Here is a 17115-nt window from a genome sequence, read left to right as displayed (position 1 = left end):
CATTGAGCCACGTTTACAGCAAGTCCCAAAACCACTCTGCATCTCTCATAGGCCCTTGTACAACCTACAACCTACCCCCTGCTCCACCTTAAAGGGCTCTGAAGATGTGGAAGGAAAACAGAGCGCTTCACCATCCAATGACTGATATGAAGCGCTACAATAAAATGCAACACAATGCAATGTGCGTGTCCTGTAATCATGCACACTTTCATCAATCCACCCACCCATCCATCCATCCATGCCCCCTCAGTGATGTCAAGCAAAAACGTGCTGAAAAGAGTCAGGGAATGGGAAACGTTTGTCAATGTGCAGGTTACAGGGAAAGAAGGGATCAGAGTCCAGCTTGAATATTAATCATACAAGAGGATAGCAAGAAGTAAGAGGGTGATACCAGTGTAAATGCATTAGAATGGAACCATGCAATGGTCCTACAGATGGGAGAGTTTGAGGAGCACGGTCTTTAAAGTAGACTAGGATTGGAACCAACCGCATGGTAAATAATTATATATAAAATATAATAGCAAAGAACATTTCTGCAATTAGAAAAAACATTAGCAGTCTACCGGTCTATATCACACCACCCACTACAGTTCACCCTTCACCCAGTCCATATCACCACCCACTACAGTTCACCCTTCACCCAGTCATTGAGACCATTCAATAGATGCTCGAGACTGAAATGGGAGATCTTAGGAACATCTTCCAGTCTTTACAAATTACTGTCCATTGCACCGCTTTCTATCATTAAAAGAAAATCCAGAGGAGAGAGCGCGCGAAATTGTAATGGAATCCCGTTTTAGTGGTTGATCCAAGCAGAGACCCCACACCAACCCCTCATGTGCATACTCGAGTCTCCAACTTGTGCCTGGATTTTGGAAGAGGTTTCCTGAATGAAAGGACTGCTGGGGCTCAGGGCATTACTTCAGCATTAAGTAAGTAAAATACTAGCATCATCACCTCCTCCGTACCCGCCACCCTCCCCATATTATGGGGTTTGTAACGCTGGTGAAAGTCTTGGGTCAAAGCGGCACACTTTCGACATTACAGGCAGCAATTTGCTTCATAGCTCCATTCTTTAGCATCTAGAACTTCCCCAGAGAGGGTGGCATGCCCGGAGTGGTACAAGAACTTCTCATGGGAGGACGACATGCAAGGAGTTGAGTGGCCCTAGATCTACTCATGAGGGGGCGGCATGGAAGGAGTCGAGTGGCCCTAGATCTACTCATGTGGGGGCAGCATGGAAGGAGTCGAGTGGCCCTAGATCTACTCATGAGGGGGGCAGCATGGAACGAGTCGAGCGGCCCTAGATCTACTCATTAGGCAGCATGGAAGGAGTAGAGTGGCCCAGAATAAAATTCAGACAGCATTTGTAGAGCGCAACTAGTGTGACATTGCAGCAACCAGGCTGTCAGCATGGATCACAAGCAGCCCTGCAGGTCTGATTTGAGGGTGCGATGGTAGGCCCCAAGTTGGGTATGGGGTCCGAGCAGTGTTGGTGCATCCATAACAAGTGCTTAATATGAAAAAGCGATTGCAGTTGGGGGCAGAGGGGGGGGGTCGACCACCACTAATTTTTGGGGACCTCACACTTCTTGTTCCTCATGCGACTGATGCAGAGCTCAAGAGAAAAGCATAAGATTAAAGACACAAGAGAACAGGGGAAGGAGGAGGAAGAGAAAGATGGGGAAACTGACAAAGAATGCAGGGATGGAAAACCACCTGCAAAAGTAAGAGGAGGTGAGGAGCGTCTGGTGGTGGATTAGAGGCATGAGGTGGAATCCAGTCTATGCAGCTTTGGTATTTGGCCTCCCGAGTTTCAACACTGCACGCGGACTTCAAAACATCGGGCCCGACACTTATTTGGTTAAGAATTAAGCAAAGCTAATCCACAATTGCTTTGATCAACAGTTGTATGAACACTAAACCGCTTCAGTCTACAGGGGTAATACATCAGCAACCCTCATTTATTCAGGGCTATGATTTTTTTTTTGCTTTACTTATAGATCTGTATGTTTCTGAATGATATCTGCACGTGCAGAGTAAAATTTGGGAATTCAATTTACACCAACTCATACCTGATCATGTGCTTCCCTATCTTGCTGCATCTTCAATGAGCTTGCTTAACTTCAATAGAGCTTTAGATTGAGTTTAAGACTTCACGATCCTATACGGCAACTACAGTCAATGGAACCTGGAGGGACTCCGGGCATATACCCGGAGAACCGCTACGAAGGTCAAAGACCAGAGTCGTAGACCGAGTTACTGCCATTGAAGCAAAGCCAGCTGCATGTCCTCCAGGGATGTATGGGCTAAAACCATTCACCAGTACGCTGAAATGGAAAAAAATATCTATCTATATCTATCTCGGTCTGGCCACCTGGCGTACGGGCTACCAGGTGTTGAGGAGATTGGACTGTACAGGGATTAACACTTCCAACCAAGCACACCTTCAATGTTTTAGAAATTGAACTGCAATAAATCTGCTTTACTACAGATAATCCACTTTTAGGGCCTCCAAACTGGGAAAAGTTGGCCCACCAGAGATGTTTTAAGGCGTGTGCAATTGCCTGGGGCCCCACCTACCAAAGGGGGCCACTGCGAAAGTTACGTTTATATCCATCTCACCTCTGCCTCTTCCATACCTCAACCGCTCTCCTCTCTGCCTACCTCAATGTCGGTCTGTTTGCCCAGTGGAATCTTTAGGATTTTTGGCGTAATAAAATACAAAGTGGTTCTGAACAGCGCCATTAAATAGGTCTTGCCCAGGGCCCCAAACTTCCATAAGACAAACCAGTAAGCCAACAATATAAAAGCTCCTGCGTCAGCTCCATCTCAGGATTTACCAGCTCCTCTTCCACAAGTTTCTCTATTTTCAGACATTCTTTCTGGGGAGAGAAGATTAAACCCATATGTTTCCTTTCAGTTACTTTCGGCGAGCGTTCATTGCCGCATTCCTCAACCCCCCTTCCCACCACCCTGAAATGTACCACTGCCAGGAATGCCGCCGTTTCTCCAGTGAGAGGGATATTACCATTAAATATCTGGTTGAAGATTAACCACAGCACTGCTATCAAGATGAAACCAGCATTAGTCCGAGAGGCCTATTGGCTTGGACAGTTTTTTTTTGGGGGGGGGGGGGGGGGGGGAGAGATTTGGCAAAGCTGTATAGCTTCAGTCACAGACACTGCAGATCTGTGTGTGTGTGTATATATATATATATATATATATATATATATATATATATAAATAAATAAATATATAAATGTGGCATTGTAGGAAAGTGAAAGGAAGGAAAGTGAAGTGCAAAAGTCCATTGTGTTGTTGGGGGGGGGGGGGGGGGGGTGGAATGACAGGAGCACCCCAGGGAGAACAACGAAGGGAGGGAGGGGGTTGAATAAGGCAACAGCAAAGCAATGCGGGGGTGTAGAGGCAGGACAGTATGGTGGGCGTAGATGAGACATCAAAATGGAGTGTTTGGGGGCAGGAAAAGCAGGCAATTGAGCGCAACACAAAGCAAGCGGGGAACGAAGCAGTAGAGGGTGATCGTTGGAAAAAGGAGAGCTGGAAAACACTTGCGCACTGCTGGATGACAAAAGCATACAGGTGACCAAAGGCGATGGAGAGCAAGGCAGACCCCTTGCATACACATGCACTCCTGGAATACTTTAACATAAAGAACAAATATCACTTGACAAGCAAGTAGTAGAAGCAGAGACGCCAGCCAATCACAATGGTAAAGAGGCAACGCTCCATGGGAGGGAGCCACAAAATTGCCAAGCTGGGTCACCAAAAAGAAGCAGACGAGAGAATAGGAAAACCAACCAATGGTAGGCAATGGGCGGGCTCCGCGGCACTCAGTAGTCAGTAAGTCACAATACACCTCTTAAAAGCCAGTGCATGCATGGTCTAGAGACGCATCATAAAAATGGGTTCCACCCCCCTTTAGGAACTGGTGCAGTAGCGCTTTTGTAAGGCATAGAGATGGGCAAGCCAACAAATTAACAGGGAGAGCTGAGCCAAGGGCCTGGCTCGGATCTGAGCCGGTGCACGAGCCGATCCCTGAACATATTTGCTATGTAAACCATACAAACATCACATAAAATATGATAAGATTCCAAAACAATTTCTTTAACATGTGGAATCAGACATTAATGGGGGACGTTATAGCACTGCACTGAAAAGTACTTATTCAAATGGATTTGTACAACTGATTCTGAACTCCCATATTTTAAAGTATTATTATGTGCAATAATTAAGAAAAAAAAAAGTTTCGGTTAAAAAAAATATAGATTTGCCAAAGATAAAATGTATGGGATTTTTCCAGGTTCTCTAGTTTCACTTTGTGCAGTCAGCCAGTAAAGGGGTGTCTATACCCCTTTCCTCGTGCGAAGGATTTGCTTTTTACCCCTTAGTGCCTTTTCTTTTAGTTTTTAAATAAAGCGCGAACTTGACCCGAAGGCCGAGCACCAGCTACATTACACAAGGCCACATGCATGGTTTCTAGACCGGGGGAGATTAAATGATTTGCCCAGAATCACAGTACGTTTAGGCCGAGACACGAACCGGATTCCCTAGTTCAAGTTGACAGCTCTGGCCAGAAAGCCACATCCTGGTAGAGGGAGGCAGCAGAAGCCACATCAAAGCTCGGCTCGTCATGGGCTCGAGGTTCAAACAGGACCTCGCGCTGAGCCGGTCTCCAGTCTCGAGCTTCCAGTGGCTCGCCCACCATGCACGTATTACTTACATAAGTCAGCATCCCTGCAGAAATCCTGAAAGTGTACCTTTTTAAAAAACAGAGCAGGAAAAGACGTCCCCCGACAACGTCGCCTCATGATAAGGTCTCCTCTCCTCAAGAAGAGAAAGTAAAACCGGTTCCTGGAACCCACACTGTTAAAGGGCACAGAGCGACAGAATTGAATCCCTAGGTTTCTTGCCCCATTTATTTTCGCTTATAAACTGCATTGGGGGAGCTCTCCTGAACATGCCTTCCTCGTGATTTTGTAAGCTCCAAGGAAGAGAGACATGCCCGATACATGCGTCGTTTTCAAGGTCTTGTGCAGTGTGATGGGAAGTCTGTTGTATTCACCACCTGCCATTTATACAGTACATACTTGTATCTATAAACAATATAGAAGTTCAGCCAGAGGTCACCAGCTCCACCGGTTTGAGGCCATGCCAACTTGTGATGTCATGCAAACAGTGGCCGCTCGTTTCGGACGAGTCCTACGTTCACAAAGCGTGGTATCCAATGGTCGTCTGTTTTCACTGCAAACAAACGATGAAAAAAAGGCCCTGGCACCAGGTTATAGCACCGGCTTGTACACAACGCACGAGCCCCGATGCAGATTCAAAGCACTGCCGGGAAAACAGATGAAAGGGAGGTGCATGGGGTGTGGGGGTGTCGGAGGGAGCGGGAAACCGGTCATGTGGGAAGCGGGATCATGAGGGCAATGTACCAGGTTTGGTACATGTGAGGCACCTGTGAAAACCTACAGCAGAAGGGTGGTAGTCCCACTACAAAATGAATCCTCTTGGCTCTGAAATACTACAAATAAGTATCTAACCCAACGGAACTCCTGTTATCGACCTGGGATGGATGTAAGTTTGATTAGCCCTGGCTAGACTTGGAGCTGTGCTACCTCGAAAATTGATACTGGCATAAATTACCCTTGGTGGGCAACATCCGGCTTGGGGGCTTTTTCCGAGCAAGGGCTTTGTTTAAAAGAAGAGTTTGGCGCGTTCAGCCTTAAGGTCAGGGGTTAAAAAAAAAAAAAAAAAAACTACAAAAAAAAGCAGTTTTGCAACTGGAAAAAAAAAATCTATAGTTTAGCAGGAAATGGAATGCTCGGCACTGCCCATGCACTAAGAAGTTTATTTAGTTCTAAATGGGCCATTTTTTCCCCCACCAAACACCGTTTAGCCAGAATGTGTCTAAAAGTAGGGATTCAAAATGGTATAACAAGTTAAAAAAAAAATACAATGAAAAACTAACTTTTCATCATCTGTCCAGTCAGACAAATTCTCGCTACAGAGAGGAGGGAGGGGCCGTCACCCTACAGTTCACGGGTAGATTACTAAACTTGCCTGAACCATGAAGTGCTCACACCAGCTCTTGCCCTAGAACGACGTCACTAATATTCCCATTTTGTCGAAACAGGCCAGCAGAACATTCCAAGGGAAACTGACCACAAACCAGAATTAACCCATTGTCCCTGGCTATTCATCTGTGCAATCCAAGGAGGCCAAGACCAAAACAGCACGTGCACAGTTGAAGGACACGCAAAGTGGGGCGTTTAATAGGAGTACTATCCCCCACGCGATTAAGAAACTTGGACTGGGGTTTAAAAACCACTTCATGCCCACCTTTCCCTTCCTTCGTGTAAATAATTTAACCTGTGTTCATAATTTCTCCATCAATTCATTTGACACCTGCATTTCATACCACAGCGTATGATACTTTAACTTTTACCCCACATTTGTGATGATGGTCGCTTGCAATGAACTTAATGGGTTTCTCCTTTCGTAAATGGGGCACTAAATGTCATTTTTTATTAGAATAATGATCGAGGGGAACTTAATGTGCTATCCCTTGTACAAATGTTATAAATACAATAATAACTAAGATAACGTGTTTGTCGATTCATCGACATGGTGCAATAGATTGAGATGGAGCTGTGAATAGTTTACAAGTATTGCTGGATAGGCGCTGTTCCTGAAGTGCACAGGGGGATTCCGAAAGGCGGCCATCTTCCAGATTGTGCTCCAGTCACCCCTTGGAAACTGCCCCAGTCTCTACTGTGGCATTGAGGGTAAGCTGGCCCAAGCTTGGTCATGCAACCAAACTCAGTTTTCATGATTGCCTAGATTAACAAGCATCAAGGTGCCCCGGTGTCTTTTAGGCATTCTGCCATCAGGAAGTCTGCTGCTGACAGAAAGTGTGAACTGCTTCATAAGTTCACAGCATCAGGTTTTTATTGGTTTATCCATGAAGATTTCCTTCCTCAAAATGTCATTAAGTGTACAGAAGCGTGGGTCACTTTAGATCGCTTACCAGACATTAAAATGAATGAAATGATCCTTATACAGTAAAAGGTGTTCAATACCGGCCATCCGCAACAAGAGTGATCACTCCGCATAACCTAGCGGTGTCTAACTCCATCGATAGATCTCCTCCAACCCATCCCTGTGGCTCCAGGGAGCAGCACTTGGCACTGAAGTCTGTTGGCGAGCTGGACTTTAGCCTCAGCGGCTAAAGTGCCTGCCAAGCAGGAAGTAGCGATGCCCGCTCAGAGCTCACAACCGCTCTTATTTAGAAACCAAATCCCATCTCGAAGTGGGTTTGACAACTGGGCGAGCCATCTGATGGGATCCGATACTGAAGCTAAATACGTACGAGGCGCTTAGTGAATCAGCCAATGGGCCAAGCATTGGGTGGCGGCTAGAAGTCATGCTTCACCACAAAGACACAAACATTTAAGGTTGGATCCAGATCAACATACATGTTGCCCAGGTTTTCCTGCTCTATGTCATGCCACAAGCTTATTCTGAAGCCATCTTGTCAACAGTGAAGGTGCATTTGGAGGGCAAACACCTCATGCATTGATCTGCACTCGAGGGTTTCATCATCTTATCCGCAGCAAATTGGCAAAAGCGAGGTGATGAAAAGCTAGTGGGAGGGCAGTATGCGTACACACACGAACAAATACTGCACCCTACGACGCTAGGGCCGGGCATTCCCATAGGAGAAAAAGTGCACAAGTTAACTACGTTAGCTGCATGCTTGGTTTAACCATGTTTGAAGGGGACATGGGGGTCAATACCAATACCTGCACCTAAAAATATTGATGAACCAGTTTCCACTTTAGTTCTGGTGGTGCTTGTAGCGACAATCTTTCCTGGCGCCCCTATGACTTTCTCCACCGATTCTCTCGCTACCAACCCCCAACAGTGACCCTCCTCTCTCCACAGTACCTCACACATCCATTTAAACTGTTTGTAGCAGCGCTCAAACCAGTGTAGCGTGTCAGAGTACCTGCCATCACCCACAATGAATCAGGATTGTGCAAAATCAGTCTATTGGAAAGGTTTCATAAAACAAGGAGGACTACAAGGTGTAGTGATCACGTCAGCCATACTAGTTGGGTGTAAATTAAATGAGGTTTGGTCTGTAGAAGCACAAACTCCGGATTTAAAACGTATCAGTGGTTGGAGTTGGCTTTATTAATAAAGTATTTCTACACAAACCAACCCTTTTTAGCAACAGTAGAATAATGAAAGATTGGGGAAAACACAATGTTCTACCCTATACCATGCAGTTTGCATGTAGCTCTTTTAGGAGTCCAAAGGTCACTGCTCCATGTTAGGACTAACTTATGAACTGCAAGTAAAAGAACCGGTGGCAAAAATCAGTAACCCGCTGAACTATCCATATAAAAATACAGTTCTGTCATTTACATGGAACAAATTCTTTGCAGCAGGCATATTAACCCTTTGCACTACTTAATGAGGGGTCAAAACTGGCACTAGACAAAACTTTGATCTCTATTCTGCTGGTACATTAATATCAGCGTTATAGCGACATTTTTACTGTTGCTGTAAACTGCTGGACATGGAAAGAACGGTGCAGCAGGTGCTTTTAAACCTGAAGTTATTTCCAAGTACAATGCCAGGTGCAACTGCACCAGTCGCACAGCTCCAAAGACACTGTTGAAAACACTTGCTTCCAGACAGTCCATAAAGGGTTTATTAAGCGCAGCTACTCACCCGTAAGGGTCTAAAGGCAGTGGGGGATCTGTGTTGGTGTCCAAACTGGCCATGATTTTTAGAATCCTTGAAACGGATCTGGAAACCAAAGCCCTGAAAATTAGCCAATCTGCCAGTCTTCAAATGTGTTGGGGATGTCGAGAGGGTCGGGTTTGCAATAGTTTGGCACTGCTAGCAACACGAAGAAATACTTATTTCAAATGGGATCTCTTTTTGGCAGGAAAGATAGGCCCCGGGTCATCAACGGGTGCCAGTGGGAGACCAAAGTCTATGAACCAGGGCCAGCGTGGAATCCGTGCAGGTGCGGGCACGGCACCTTTTCGGACAAGAAATTATTTCACAGTCAGACTGAGCCAGAGCAAAAGCAGTAAAAATAACAAAGGGAGAAGGCAGGGATGAAAAAGACCCTACAAGGGTGAGATAAATGGTGTGGAAGAAAGAGGGATGAGTTGGGAACAAGACTAAAACAGCAGTGGTCTTCAATGCCCACTCGCTGAGCAGCGCAGGCAGCCGGCTCATTAGGAAAATGAATGAGCATATGTACAAATTAAGCAGTGAACACAGCACAGTCCTATTGAACACAAAAGGCATATGGGAAGCCTCCACAAGGGTTGGCGCAGTGGCTTAAAAAAAAAAAAAAAAAAGTGAAAAGTTGTTTTTCACCATCTGCCACGACCACACAAGGTAGTCACCATTCCCATGGACCATTCCACTTAAACAGAATCTCATTGCACAAGGGCACATGTTTTCTTCAAATCTGTGTTGACCCTACAACTTGAAACCGACTCGCTTTTAGTGTGGTAAGAAAGAAATTGTTTTGCCACGCCCTAGGCTCGTGGTCTACTGCAACCTCCGAGTACACTGCTAGCATCATTGAAGGGGAAAAGTCATCTGTTCCAAAACATGGAATTAGAAAGACAAATTTAGTTTCATGGCTTTAGTGTTTTGCAGGTTCCCCCCCCCCCCTGCTTAGTGCATCACTCTTTAAAAAGAAAAAAAAAAAATATATATATATATATATATATATATATATATATATATATATATATATATATATATATATATATATATATATATATATATATATATATATATATATATAAAAACCATGGTCTAGAATGCCTGAAGGAGTGTGTTGGAGCGGTCAGCGAAGTGGTGCCCCCAAAATATCTGGCAAGAAACAGATGTCCCCCGCATGGACGGCCTCTGGCTCACACAAGGACGACTTCGCACAACTCAATGTTGTATTTAATACACTGCTCGTCCACCCCAAAATTATTATTGAACGTTTGTCAATCCTGCATACACTCCACAAGAGACTAGTCCCTTTATCCTGGATAGGTCTGTAAATTAAGTATCACTTATTTGGGTGATGGTGGCTAAACAATGTGGCACAACTGTGGGGCGTGGAGTCCGCACTGCATTCAAGCGGCCGGCAGAAAGATATGGACTGGTGTATGCAGGCGGAGAGAGGGATCTATGAGAGCAGAGGCCTCACGAACCAGTGGACAAAAATATGGGTGAAATGGAACACATGGGGGAGACTCATGCACTCCTATCGCCAATTTCTTTTGGTAGCTAGGTCCCAACTACACAGTGGCAACTATTATATATTTTACACACACACACACACACACACACTATCTACTGTGAGCTCCTCGAAAAATCACTCTTCTACAATGGCTTCTTTACAGAGTCTTGGGCAAAGAAGGCGTTGTTGCTGCTAATCACAAATACCATTCAGTTTACCACAAAGCCAGGCCTGTTGGCTTGGTCACTGCATGGGACCAGTGGCTAAGAGTGTCCGAGCAGGGTAGCACTTTCTTTAATAAATAAAAAGATCCGAAGAGGGAGGAACGGTCTCATTCCATTCTTTGTCATTCACAGGGGTGGGGGAGGGGGGAAGCAGTTCTATTTTTATCCAAGTCTGGAAGGCAGCCCATGCCAGAGACCACAGATGCTTTGCACATCCACTCACTCTGCTCTCCAGCGCCAGAACCGCCAGGGTTCCCGCCCTACTCCCCCATTTGTGCTCCGAAAACTGCCCCAACTTAGTGCACCCGAAAGTCATGACAATTTTTGTCTACTGGAGTGTGGACTGCTTCTCAATGAAAGGAAGTCTAATAAATAACTAAGAGTCTGAGGTTTTAGCGATCATAAAACCAAGACCAAATGTAAATATCTTTAGAGTATAAAAAAAGTGAAGGTTGGAATACATGAATTAGTCAGCCATTAGTAATCACTCGGGTCGCATAGCAATCCATTATTTTACATACCATGCCACCGCAGTTTGGAGTCAGTCATATGCAAATCAGTCTTGACCCTGCCCCAATGGGAGCAGCCTGGCCCGATCTGCCATGCCAGGTTCTCCTTTAACAGTAACACAAGCAACCCAGGCCCGCTTATGCCCCGATTGAGCTCAGCCTAGCATAGTTTGGTTCTATTGGCACAGTATGTAGGGGACCCACGTCGGGGCACACCCATCCCACTTAAACCCTAAAATACACAAAAAGAATGATGGATGGAATGTGAATTTATCTCAGCCTCTGGTAAGCACTCGGGCCACATTCCAAGCCCATCATTTTGCACACCACACCAGTTTGGACCCAGCATGGCAGTTTGGGCTGAACTGTTCCATTAGAGCACGGTCAAGAAAGATTTGCATATTGCTGGGTCTGACTCTGAACTGAGGTGCACTGGAGGGCGGAAAAACAATAGATTGGAATGTGGCCAGAGTGATTGCCAGTGGTGGAGAATAACCTTGCTCTTCCTACCCTAAATGTAAAAAAAATTAATAGCATTTATTACTCCAACTAGCACACGTCTAAGCTAGGGTGACTATTTTGAAATAGACATTTCACAAAATTAGAAAGACTAAATTTTACATCACCCAAAGAGCACAGAACGACTTAAATGATCAATATAGAAACAGAGAATGAGGTACCAAGTGAATATATTAAATGAAACCTTTTTAAACCCAGTATCGTGCATGCTAAAACTTCTTAATAATAGCCAACACCAAGTCCTGCCTTGGAACCCATAAACGTGTATCCTCCGTTTTATTTTGCCCCTCTAAAACCCTGAGCATGTGCTAAATTCAGAAATCTGCCAGGACAGCTAGTGACAAACTGGGACTCGACGACAAGTCCTGGACACCTGGTCCCCCTATTCTAAGGGCTGCTGGTTTTGGAAGGAGGGGATCGGAATGATGTAGTCAGTCATATGGCGTTTGCCCAGGACCACACAATTCAGTAAAGTGAAGAAGCCAGAAGCAGAACTCAGCCACTCAGCCACTCAGCCACTCAGCCACTCAGCCACTCAGCCACTCAGCCACTCAGCCACTCAGCCACTCAGCCACTCAGCCACTCAGCCACTCAGCCACTCAGCCACTCAGCCACTCAGCCACTCAGCCACTCAGCCACTCAGCCACTCAGCCACTCAGCCACTCAGCCACTCAGCCACTCAGCCACTCAGCCACTCAGCCACTCAGCCACTCAATGTTGTGTGTGTGTGTGTGTGTGTGTGTGTGTGTGTGTGTGTGTATATATGCTTCTTCTTTTGGTAGGGTTGGCTTCTTTACCAGTCTTTACAATTGAACAATTGTAAAGACTGGTAAATAAGCCAGTGCTACCAAAAGAAGAAGCATATATACATATATACACACTTGAGTTGGGGAAGTTGCATCTGTACTTCAAACACTGCCCCCCACCCCAAAAAAATTATTGAAGTTTTTCAAGTCTGCATACACTCTACAAGGGAGACTCGCCCTTTCACCCTTCTTAGATCTGTAAATTAAGTATCACTTATTTGGGTACAAGTAACAGCTGATATTTACAGCGTTGGAAATGCCAGAAGTTAGGTAAACAGTGTATAGAAAATCAAGATTTGTACAAAAAAAAAAGCAATTCTGTGCCTGCCCATTGAAAGCACAAATTATTTCCTTGGGAGCAAGGGTCTGTTCGTTTCAAGGAAGAAAAGCCACTCAGAACACCAAGAACCCAGGCCCCCGGCGTCATTTGTCGGCCTGATGCATCCTGGGAGCTGTAGTCATCCACCTAGACAACGGCTTGGCCCAAGGTAGCAGATTACGGTTGCTCGGGTATAGGAAGAAGCATCCAGTAACAATCGGTGAAACTGGTACCCCAGAGAATAGCCTCTGGGTACCTTAAACTATATCCTATGCGTGCACAATGTGATTCATTCAAATCAGTCCTTATTTAGGCAGCACGCTATTACTTCACAACATCCAAATGTTTGTTGGAAGCCCCCTGCAACCCCGGATATCTGCCCACTCCTACAAAAACGACCATCCGAAGGCAAGGGGTATTAAACTGGAGCAGGGCGTGCAAAACAGGTCGCTGAAAGCTTCATTTACCCTGCTTCACCTGCCAGCGCCTTGAGGCATCTCAGTGCGTGGGAAGGGGGCGGGGCAAGCGAGCACTGCACGTTGTCTGAAGGTACTTTCTTTAATGGTTGCTTATTACTCTATGCAGCACACATGCGCAATCGCTAAATAAATCTCAGGAGTGCATTTCCATCTAGCTGCAGGGCGGTAAAGTGCGGCACAAACGCACAGAAGGGATCATATTCCAAAAGATGCGACTGCACAATGCTCGCGCCGAATGCAGCAGTAATTTAAATCCAGGCAAGGCAAACTCTGCCTTTCATCCTTTCAGAGTCGGCGAGTATGATAAAGACGGGGTACTAGTAATTTCGATTTACAGTGCTTATATAAAAAAAAAAAGACAGAAGCGCTTTGTAAAACACGATATTGAACTTCCCACATAAAAGCTTCTTAACCCCATCCTAGGGACTAAACCGCTCCCACCCAACTTCTCAAACCTGTCGGTGACCATGGCCTCCTTGCCCCAAGGGAGATGCGCCCCCTAGGTCTATGTTAGACCCGCTTACCCACCCGTGCGACGCAGCAGACCTCCGCCGAGCTGCTGTTGCCCATCCTGGCCGGCGCGGACACGGTGCCACGCTGTCGGAAAAGTTCCTCTGGAAGTTACAACATCTGGCGACGAGGCTGGGAGCGTTCTTGCTCCCCGTGACTCATTCCCCTCCTCGCTCCCGGCGAAGGTCCGGCAGCCGCAAACATCTGGATTCAGAAGGACTCCGCGAGAACGTCATGAGAGGATCCGGAGGCAGAGATGGCAAAAAAAGTCCAGCGCAACATTTCATAGCAGACCGCCAAAGCGACTGACACAGATGCTCTCATCGACCAGTCTCGATTCAGAGAAAGGGCTACGCTCAAAAAAGCCATCAACTGGCACCGGATGCCGCGCATTAGCAAAATAAAAGACAAAGTAGGATGGAGAGAAAGTACACTTAAGGTCTCATTACTCATGTTAACCAGTAGAACAATTTTGCGCAAGTTAAAAAAGCCATTTTGAAATTTGTGCGCGGTCAACCCTTTTTTGAACATTTGATTCCCGTGCATATGGGATGCTTTTTTATTGTCGAAAGGTGAGGAAGGATGCTGCAAACTTTTGCTCTACTCCCTCCAGAAATCTTCGTGCTTTTGCCGCCTATAACTGCGGCTCTTTAGGATTCACTGGCAGAAATATGAACATCTCTGGTTCTCCATCCACTTCCCTCAATGGCCGTGGACCCAGCTGAGGCCTGCATTCACCACACTCTACAGAAGCCACAGGGCAAGCAGAGGTTAGTGGACATCAAATGGGGTTGCCGGGGCCTTCTTCTCAGGTGATCTGGAATTCCTTCCAGTACAGCGCTGCTTATTGGGCCACGTCCATCCTTACAACACTGGGCAGCAAGAGTAGCGATGGAAGGTGAGCAGTTAAAGGCCTTTTGGGAAGGTATCGAGGAGGGTAAAGGCTCAGAACGCGAGCAATAGGTTAAATGAGTGAATGCCGACAAAAGTGCTTTCCTTTTTAAACAAAAAAAATCGAAGTTATTTTAATCACATCTGAACATATTGCAGCATATGTTGAAAAGAACTATCGGAATGCATCCTACAGGGTCTAAGGGGTTCGCTACACGGTGAGAATAAAGTCTTAAAATTAAGCACAGATGCACGTTCAATATGGTGAAGTGGAACAGCTTTCTTGTTTTCTGCGACACTTCGGTCAATTGACTTTGCAGTTCCCGTTTGTGGGTTTCAGTTATCTTTAAAAGTCAACCAATATCTGCTTTAACAGCTAAGTCAATGCCTCAAACATTGGCGTTTACCTGAAGGGGAAAGCACTCCGTATTTCCAAGCATGAATGTGTGGCTTTTGTCTGTACGGGCTGAACATCCATGGTCGCGGCCATCAGTGCTTACGGGCAGCTCAGCTGCCTTCTCTGCGACAGGCTACTGAAGACTGCAGTGGCTCAGTGAAGTTGCTCTGGACAGACGTTCCACCACCTCAGGGTGGGAGGATGATTTCCTCCACACGGATGCTGCAGCGAGGCCCTTGCGGGCTAATCAAGTAGAGTCAGCACGGGTCCCCTTTCTTCCCCTGCAGCGACTACTGGAATGGGCAACCATTGTCGAATTTGGTCTTTGGTAGGGCTGGAAGGCCCTCTCTCCGGTTCCTTGGACACAATTCCTTGGCGATCTGCTTTCGATGGGCCAGACAGCAACTTGGAACCGGAACCAAGTCGGAAAGGGTAGGATAGAGATCGACATCTTGACAAGGAATGTGGATCTAACATCTACAGTTCAGGAACCAACTTGAAGTGGTTCTTTTTCATAACTGGCTTCTCATTCTGCTGATTTTTTTGTGGGGCGACGGCTCTTGCAGCAGGAGAACCCGTGACATGAGCACAACTTGTGTGAAGCACCACACCTTGCTGTCAGTTTTACCAGAAGGGCCACTCAAAGGACAACAGAAGGCTCAGGTCCTGCTGAGAATCTTCTCTCCCTCCAACAACTACATCTAGTGACGCCACCACCATTCACCCACCATCAACCAAATAGAAGTGCTGAGCAAGGTCTAATACGCAATACCTTGCTAAATAGGTCAGATTTTCTAAACGTAGCAGTCTGTTCATCCACACTTCAGTGTCGAGCTACACCTTATAGCACAAAAATGTAGGCAATGCACTTCCGCTGTCTAGGGAGGCTGCATCACAACCTTCCATCTTGTGTCATGTCACAACCTGGGGGCAATCCAAAAAATGATCCCTCGGGTTACAGCATACTCATTCTCAAACATTGAGCACGCTACCAGGCACTATATGCACAACGCAGACGGACTTGCAGACCGGAATGTCATTTCAGTGTCTTTGACATGCTAGAGGAACCTTGTGCAAGGGGCCTGTAAGCATTGCGCTCAGATTAAAAACCCCAATTAAAAAAAACAAACTAGTGGAGTATGTTGCCATCAATGCTCACTGTAGATGTCCGAGAGACTGTACTCTTCAGGTGCCCCGCTTGGACTCAAAAACAGGCTGTGTCTAATGGTCAATTTTGTGTCCCAGCTTCAAAGTACATGCAGAATTTGGTGTTCACTTTCAAAAGAACAAGAGGATACCAGATTGACTTGCAGCGACTTCAGGACAGAGGTCCAGGAGCATTTACCATGCTGAACTTCTAGGATTTTATATACTGGTGACGGTTACCACAAACTGCTGGATGAAACGGGCATACAAATATCTAATTTACAATCATACTCCTGGTCACATTATAGAATTACTTTGATAACTATTCTGGCTTAAGCACAGTACCTTTTCTGTAGGATTGGAGCAGTTTGCTACTCAAAGGAGTTAATCATTAAATTGCTAATGTAAAAACATTTAGACGTGGATTAAATTAAAAGAACGCAAAAAATAAAGTGAAAGAAAAAAAAAAGTCTCAAATTATTAAAAAAGGCAGATTAAGGGGCCCTCCGCATCCGGTCCACATGGGTCTCATTCATAATGCACCCAATAACCAAAGAAGTCTCGGGTGCTCGCAGTAACCATGCACACGCTTCCTACGCAGTGATGGACATGCATTATCCAAGAACACCCTCTTCGTCCACAAGGATGCGCACCAGTAACCATTCCCAAAGGCAACGAGGAGAGAAGCGGTACACAACATGGCTGTGAGACAGTTGCCATCAAATCCAGTGCTAGAACTTTGGGCACCTACTGTAAAGCGATCCCAGCTTCATCACACAAACTGGAATTGTGGTCAAGTCTGCCTTCTAATAACTGAAGGTGCTGAAGAACACACTAGTTTTCATACCCAAAACTCACCACGTCACCATAGCAGGCTCCCTAGACAACTGCAACTCACTGTACGTTGGCTTGCAATACTACCAATTTAAAAGACTCAAAAAATGACTTGTACATCTTGTCCATAGCAAACACAAGGAGATGGACGTAGTGCTGAACTTTGACACTCACCCCCAGTCACAGA

The 17115-nt window shown here is 45.8% G+C and overlaps 1 protein-coding gene across 7 annotated transcripts in view; it reads right to left on the bottom strand.

The window, feature by feature from the left end:
* Positions 1–17115, bottom strand: part of GSN (gelsolin) — a 191906-nt gene that overhangs the window by 108151 nt on the left and 66640 nt on the right. Inside the window, exon 1 of one of the 7 annotated variants that reach the window (XM_085613665.1) lies at positions 13679–14004. The exons of 5 other annotated variants lie outside the window; for them this stretch is intronic. In XM_085613665.1, the coding sequence (XP_085469791.1) occupies positions 13679–13720 (42 nt within the window). In that variant the 5' untranslated portion in view covers positions 13721–14004. Of the gene's footprint in view, positions 1–13678; positions 14005–17115 lie in introns of those variants that run through there. One more of the 7 variants, XM_085613675.1, reaches the window with a different exon arrangement.

Source organism: Triturus cristatus, chromosome 1_2 (genome assembly GCF_964204655.1).
Source record: "Triturus cristatus chromosome 1_2, aTriCri1.1, whole genome shotgun sequence".
In the NCBI taxonomy this organism is placed as follows: domain Eukaryota; kingdom Metazoa; phylum Chordata; class Amphibia; order Caudata; family Salamandridae; genus Triturus; species Triturus cristatus.
The sequence above is the reverse complement of the archived record's forward strand: the minus strand, read 5'-3'. Positions and strand labels throughout refer to the sequence as shown.